The 7,375-nt window shown below is 36.1% G+C and overlaps 1 protein-coding gene across 1 annotated transcript; it reads right to left on the bottom strand.

Moving 5' to 3' along the window:
* Positions 1-1,843: 1,843 nt before the first annotated feature.
* Positions 1,844-6,273, bottom strand: LOC149229320 (monofunctional isopimaradiene synthase, chloroplastic). The gene is made up of 15 exons (XM_089375813.1): positions 5,997-6,273; positions 5,851-5,925; positions 5,652-5,743; positions 5,233-5,542; positions 4,899-5,082; positions 4,594-4,811; positions 4,369-4,489; positions 4,168-4,280; positions 3,847-4,076; positions 3,626-3,738; positions 3,425-3,523; positions 3,060-3,275; positions 2,813-2,951; positions 2,444-2,692; positions 1,844-2,359 (listed from the first exon to the last, which is right to left on the bottom strand). The coding sequence occupies exons 1-15, from the start codon at positions 6,169-6,171 to the stop codon at positions 2,063-2,065; spliced, it is 2,631 nt and encodes an 876-aa protein (XP_089231939.1). The 5' UTR covers positions 6,172-6,273; the 3' UTR covers positions 1,844-2,062.
* Between the last annotated feature and the right edge of the window lie 1,102 nt (positions 6,274-7,375).

The raw sequence follows: 7,375 nt of genomic DNA on the forward strand, positions 1-7,375 counted from the left end.
AACACCCACATCCTTGATCAACAATGTATGCCCATAGTGAACCATATGCTGACCATATTCAATCATGTTTGACCAACTCAACTATGGTCAAATATGGTTAAAGAAACTCAATGAAGGTCAAACATTGTCACTCATTGTCACCCATGTTCAACCATACACAATTTTCATTAATGATAGTCAACCATGGTAAACCATAGTCAGCGTAGAACAACCCATACTCTACCCACTTTTGATGGCCAATCATAATCAACCTTGGTTAGAATGCTCAAACATGGTCAACCAAGGTCTCTATGGTTAAATATGCTCAACCATTGCTAACACGGGGAACCATAATATCTCATAGCAAAATATGGTCAACAATGGCCAAATATGTCAAACCATGTTCATCCATGGTCAACATGGTCAAACCATGGTCATCATGCCAAACCATAATGAACCATGGTCACCCATTGTCATTCGTGATCAAACATGGACAACCATGGTCAACCATTGTCAATCATATTTTATCAAAGTAAATTGTGAACCACGATCAAAATTTTCAAACCATGCTACCATGGTCAACCTCGATCAACCATGGGTTAATGACAGTGACCAATGTATCTCCATCAAGCCTCGATCAAAGATGGTCAAATATCTTCAAACATGGTCAACATCATGAACCCTCTTCAACTCATAATCAAACCATTTTTGCAACATTCATGTAACATTAATGTAAAAGAATTACGGTTGAAAAATAATGTAACAATATAAAAATTGAAAACATTAATGTTACATGTTAAATTAATGTGACATAAATACATCATTATTTTCATGGTCAATTGTGGTCAAACTTAGTCAACCATGTTAATCCACAGTGAAAATTGTTCATCCTCGGTCAATCTCATCAACCATGGTTAACCATCGTAAACCAAGGTCAACCATAATCTTCCTCTTAATCCCTGGTCAACTATGGTAATCATTGTTGATCATGGTGAACTAAGGTCACCATTGTAATCATTATCAATCATGGGCAATGAAACATATGAACCACATTAGTTGGTTCGAAACGTCAACGAAATTCTAATGATGTGATTAATCTGAAAGACATTTATCTACAATATGGATCACAAATGTCTTAGATCTAACATTGTAATTACTATTAATCATGTTCAACTAAGTTCAATCATTTAATCATTGTCAATCATGTTCAACTCAGTTTAATCATTGTAATCATTATCAGTCATGTTCAACTAAGGTCATGCCATGGTCTCCCTTGACCGATAATGGCCAACCCTCTTCAACCATGGTCATCCTCATCAACCATAGTTTATTATGTTAATTGTCTTCAACCATTAATGTAACCATTTTTTAAGCATCAATATAACATTAACCTTAACATTAATGTAAGACTAGATAGTTGACTATGGTCAACCTTATGAACCATGCTCAACCCGGTTAACCCACTTTATCCATTAATGCAACCATTTTTGTAATTTTAATCTTACATTAGGATTAATATTAATATAACATGAACTATTCACAATTGTCAACCATGATCAACTTTGGTCAACCATCTTCAATGTCATTCAACCTTGTTGACCATAATTAACCTTATCAACCCTTATCAACCATGGCCAATGAATTGACCCTCCACATGTACATTGTTAATTACTACAACCATATTCAACCTTGTGGACCATAATTAATATAACCTTATCAACCATGGCCAATGAATTGACCCTACACATGTACATTGTTAATTACTACAACCATACTCACTGACATTTTCCACTTGTTATACATCAATTTTTTTTTTAATTTAAAAATAGTTTTTTTTAATACTTTAAATCGCTGTCAATTTTTATTTTTTTTTATTTAAAAATGATATTTATTTAATACTATTTACATCAAAAAGCTTTCAAAATTACATCATATTTATTTAATACTACTTACATCAAAAAGCTTTCAAATTTGATTCGGCTATTGTAAACCCAAATTAAAAAGCCTATTATAACGCTTCACCCAAGGGTGCGTTACTATACCGTCATACACAACAACAATTTATTTATTTGAATCATTTATTCTACGGGACTGGTTCGAATAGGATCTTTTTGACGTGTTGTTTAATTTCCATATTAGGTGCAAGTGTGAAACCGTCTCCTTGTTGGTAAAATAGCTGCATCGATCTTGCATAGTCAAAAACCAGTCTCTTGCACTTGTCCGGCACATCTTTTGCTTTCAAAAATTCCTCTTTCAAATCTGCAAGGGCATTTTCCATAAGAGTATAAATCTGTTTGAGAGCTTCTTCCTCCGAAAATTCGGGATGGTCCTTCATGTAACACTGTATGGCAGAAGCCATTTCACCTTCACCTCTCTCAGCCTGCATTAATAATAATTAGCAACCCATCAAGTAAATTAGAAGCGATTAAGGACCGGCGTTATAATAAGAGATTGAGTACCGTGCCTGGTAAGTTTTCGTGTCGTTTATCAAACGCCCTGTCAGGCCCATGAGATATGCAAATTTGGATCGGTAATCAATTTGGGAGAGTATGTGATCTGTAAGAACCTCTCCAGTGAAAAGAACACCAAAGAGAACGAGAGTTGCCCCTGCTATTGAGACACTAGCAGTCTCTATGTATTCACGGAAGGACGGCACATATTTAGCTTCCGACCATTCTGCTTCTTTCATGAAAGTTTCAAGCTGGATCTCCCACTGCCATGTATTGTATGACCGATAAATCCATAATCAGTATTTAATTACATGGGTGGAAAATAAAAAACTCGTAAACTTAGTACATACAAAAAATTAAAAACTCGTGAACTTAGTACATACTAGGTTTCGAATGTAGCCTAGCACGTCACGCCCCTGCCTCTTGCGACCTTCTTCCGCTATTTCATTAACCAGATTGTACAGACCCAGGAAGCATATTTTGATGTGCTCTGGCATTCGGTCTAACAGAAAGAGATCCCATCTAAGACAAAGACAAGGAATGAGCATGTATACATGTTTAGCAGTGACAATAATTATAGAAAGTTTTTTCTCTCCTCTATTCTTACATAAAAAGAAATCAAATCTCCACCTTTTAACTGCTTCGTTGAACAGCTTGATGTCTTCTACAGATCCATGCGCGTCATATAAGTCGTCTAAAATGACAGTGCAGATGGTAGATTTCGTATAAACGGCTCTACACGTACCTAGCTCTGGTTCAAACATAGAAGAAGCGATTGAAAAAAATATTTCCGCCACACGGTCGCGTGTAAAATTGAGCTCTGCGAATCCCGATGATTTCCACCACCTTTGAACAATACGAGATACACTAGCTTAGCTTTCAGTACGTAGGAACGACATCACATGAATAAAACATTGGATAAAAAGAAATAGCATGTACGTAAGATAGGCTTAAATCAACGAATCATTGAATTAAAAAATATTAGCAAGTAGTACCTTCGAAGCTCGCGAAGCTCCTTTTGGTGTATAGACTGCACATTATTGAAGTCCAGTTTTGCCAGTTCCAAATATTTGCCGTTGTTAATGTATGGCATACTGCTCCCGTCAATTATACATTAAAATATTTTACGTTTAGTATGCTAGACCAATACTATAATGTAAAATTATGTTACAAATATTATAGCGTATATGTCTTACATATACATAGTTTTCCCGAGCCATGCATCGTTTGGCCCGTAATTTTCAATGTAGCTTCTAGCCTCAAGCCTCGGCAGACTCCTAAGCCATGGATATTTGAGGGCGTACTCCACCTGCCAATAAAGTTGCAGAAGTATATGCAATATACACATGATCACTAATGTGAGGTTTAGGTGGCAGCAAGATGAGATGTTAAAAGAGGCGGCAATAATATGATATACCTCTCCCCGAATGTTCTTTTTTAGACCCCATTTGTCTAACGCATCCACATCTTCCAACGCGTTCCACAGATACCTTTCGGTACAGTGTTTTGCTTCTTCCATGACTGTTTCTCCGGGAAATGCAACGTATGAGCAACGATTGAGGTTTAACATGTCGATTACTCCTCTCTCTGTGTGACCCATGAAACGGAAGAACTCGCCATTCTCATCTCTAAATTTTTTTAAAACATCTGCCAAGAATGATGGTTGCAGAATTCAAGAGAGTGAAAGAAATCAAAGACTTTAAGAAATATAGCTCTCTACATCAACATTTTCATTTACCTGAGGATACATGGTATCCATTCAGTCTCAGGATTCGAAGGCCCATGGCCGTAACACCAATATCAGCGACAGGATTTTCTCTTGCCCAACCAATGCCTCTTTCGCCCCAGTGGCTGCGCATCAATTTCGGAGATAATAAAATTTAGGCACAAATGAGCTGACCAAGACCTGAAGCGTTTAGAATGCTTCAAGACATAATACCTATAAATATAATCCAATGCCTCTTTGATCTCTTTTTTGAAATAGCGATCGATCCCGAGTCGTTGAACAGTATCAACGGCCCACAGACGTTCAAGTAGATCAATCGGATAGTGACACGGCGCTACAATAACAAATTCTTCGTTGTTAATATTCTTTTTAATTTAATTCTTTTCGTAAACGAAATTAAAACACGACCTTCATGAAATCAAATTGTTATGTTGGTACCATGGTTTCCGAATTTCATTAAAACGAAGTTCAAGAATTCCAAGCACTTGGTGTTCCCTGTACTCATGAATACAGCCGCGGTAGATGCGGGCGAGCTGAGGAACGATCCATCCTTGGATTGAAGCTTGACGATTTTGTGCCACTCTACTATTTCTTGCAGGCCTTCCAAATGATACAAGAATATTGTTGGAACCGTATAGAGAACATCAGTAGGAATCCTGATGGAAACACCATCACGATGGTCAAGTTAATTAATAATGACAAAAAGCTGGACAAAAGAGCATCATTATCAGAATTTAAGCAACCTTTTAAGCTTAGCCTCCCGCTTCTTAATGACTTGTTTGATGAATGGCAATTCATAAGGCAAATCCAAGCATAAGCTTTTAGCTTCATTTATCATTGCAGGAAAGACAAATTCAAATCCACTTGGCTGGTGATTGTCCGCCTCATCCTCCATCATTCCAGCGTGCTTTTTGAAGAATTCAATACCTGCAAGATATTTATATATATTATTTAGAGCTATAAATATGGATTGTACCGAAACAGGCATACCTTCTTACACCATATTGGTACAGTGAACCACTTAGAAAAACGGAGTATATCATAATTTTATTATTAAATAAAATAATATTTGCAAACCTTTCTGCACTTGTGTCTTGCCAGTCCGCCATACGGTGAGAGTAATAATACATGCAAGAGTAGCCAGTAGTCTGTCATATGTTAAAAAGTGGTGCTCTTCTCCCCAAGAGCCATCTTTCAACTGATTCTGAAGAATCCATTGGAGTGTTTGAGGAAAGTGAGGGTGGTCAGAGCCATCAAGTGCTGGAATCTTTGCTACCCAAGCAGTGTCATAAGCAGAGGGAGTCGTTTCCCCATCGCCCATACCTCTAAACATACTCTTAATCTCCGATATTAATGTCTCCACACGCTCCTCGTCCGCTGCTGCCACCTAAAATTAATACAAATCAACCATAATATTTTAACAAATATCCGCTAATATTCTTGCGACGTCAACCTTACGAACAGAAATTGAATGAACAGCTGCTGCGAATACCGACCTTATTAGATGACATTATTGAATCAATAATATCATCTTTCCAAAATCCTGGAGGGAAGTCTCGTTTCGCAAGTTTAGGATCAGGAAACGAATCTGCAAGTATCCCATAAAAATGAAAAAAATAATAGTGCAATTAATCAGTTGGAAGGAGGTTGAAAACATTTAAATTATTTTCAGCGAAGGCAGGAGAATACGAATACCAGTCTTCATTTTATCAGAATGGCTAGAAAGGGAGGTTGCACCTTCTCCAACACCAGCAATGATCTTGCTTGAACCTGCATATTCAAAAGTACTAAGAAGCCGAATTGAAACTAAGGCCAGACAAAAATTAAAATTATGTGCGTACCCGATCGTAGATAGATGTTTCTCTGTTTGCTTGCACTGCTTCCTGTATCCGGCGAGATGAAGAAACGTGGAATGGATTGTGTGTCATAGTAATATTGAAATATGGGATGAGGTCGAGTGTGTGTGGTAGTAATGGAAATATGGGATGACAAAGAAGAGTACGAAGGCATGGCCATTTTGCTAAATGCCCCACTAGATTACCAGAGGTAGCGAATGAGCTTAATTGCCTGGAATGTCAAGCTGTAGGAAACCAGTATAAATAGCCAATCCTGTGTGCGCATTCTGCATCTAAAAACATGAGCTGTTATGGTGTTTGGAAAACTGCTTTAAAATTTCAGCTCAACCCTCCAAACACTACAGATGCCTAAATTTGTCTTTTGTCCATAATTTTGCATTGACAATTGAGTACCAAATTTCCCACTGTTTACAAGTACCGACTTTTGGCTCCCGATAACTTCAACGTCATGCGCTCAGTTTGAAAGCTATGGCCACCTCGAAGACACCGGAAAATACTAGAAGAGACCAGAAGTACGGAACTATGAATCAGCGTTAACCGCAGCTAATATCTCAGGCCATGTTTCCGGTACGTTAGGTGGCTAATTATTTTAGGAGTTCACAATTTTTTTAACGGAAGTGTCTACCGACGCTGAGGAATTGCCCTGAACGTTATAAGTGGTCTTAAATTTAGTAGTAGTGTTTGAATTATTTAGTAGTAGTGTTTGAATTATTTTTATAGAGGAATTGCCCTGAACATTATAAGTGGTCTTAAATTTAGTAGTAGTGTTTGAATTATTTTTATAGAGTGAAAATAGATTTAGCGTCACTAAAAAATCAAAATCAAATTTTGAGTATTTAAAATGGATAACTATAATTTAAATTTATAAAAATCTCTATCAAATTTTATCAAAATTTCTATCATTTTCAGAAAACAATCAATCTAACTAATACTGCAACTTTTTTAAGTTAGTTTCCTATTCTATGACGTTTAACAACATCTACGTGCCAAATTTTTTTCCAAGTTAATAATTTTGGGTTAATTTTATATTTATAATGACCTTGAAGCCTTCAAACAAAAATTATAAATTCAAATTACTTTTTTTCTTTTTTCTTTTTTCTTTTTTCTTTTTCTTTTTCTTTTTCTTTTTCTTTTTCTTCTTTTTTTTTTTTTTTTCTTTTTTCTTTTTCTTTTTCTCTTTTTCTTTTTTTCTTTTCTTCTTTTTTCTTTTTTCTTTTTTCTTTTTTCTTTTTTCTTTTTCTTCTTTCTTTTTTCTTCCTTTTTCTTCTTTTTTTTTTCTTTTTTCTGCGATATAAATATACTGAGGCAATATATGCAACATAACATGTAGAGTACAGAGTAGCTTGTGGTTCCCATAAAAATGG

Source organism: Pinus tabuliformis, chromosome J (assembly GCF_031772625.1).
Source record: "Pinus tabuliformis cultivar Carrire ecotype Pingquan chromosome J, CPIR1, whole genome shotgun sequence".
Taxonomy (NCBI): domain Eukaryota; kingdom Viridiplantae; phylum Streptophyta; class Pinopsida; order Pinales; family Pinaceae; genus Pinus; species Pinus tabuliformis.

Excerpts from the sequence above, each read along its gene's own strand:
- LOC149229320 (XM_089375813.1), bottom strand. The coding sequence starts at position 6,171 with ATGGCCATGCCTTCGTACTCTTCTTTGTCATCCCATATTTCCATTACT. Across the intron at positions 5,083-5,232 it reads CAAGACACAAGTGCAGAAAG|GTATTGAATTCTTCAAAAAG; the intron begins GTTTGCAAATAT and ends AATATCTTGCAG. Across the intron at positions 2,952-3,059 it reads TTCAACGAAGCAGTTAAAAG|ATGGGATCTCTTTCTGTTAG; the intron begins GTGGAGATTTGA and ends TCTTTGTCTTAG.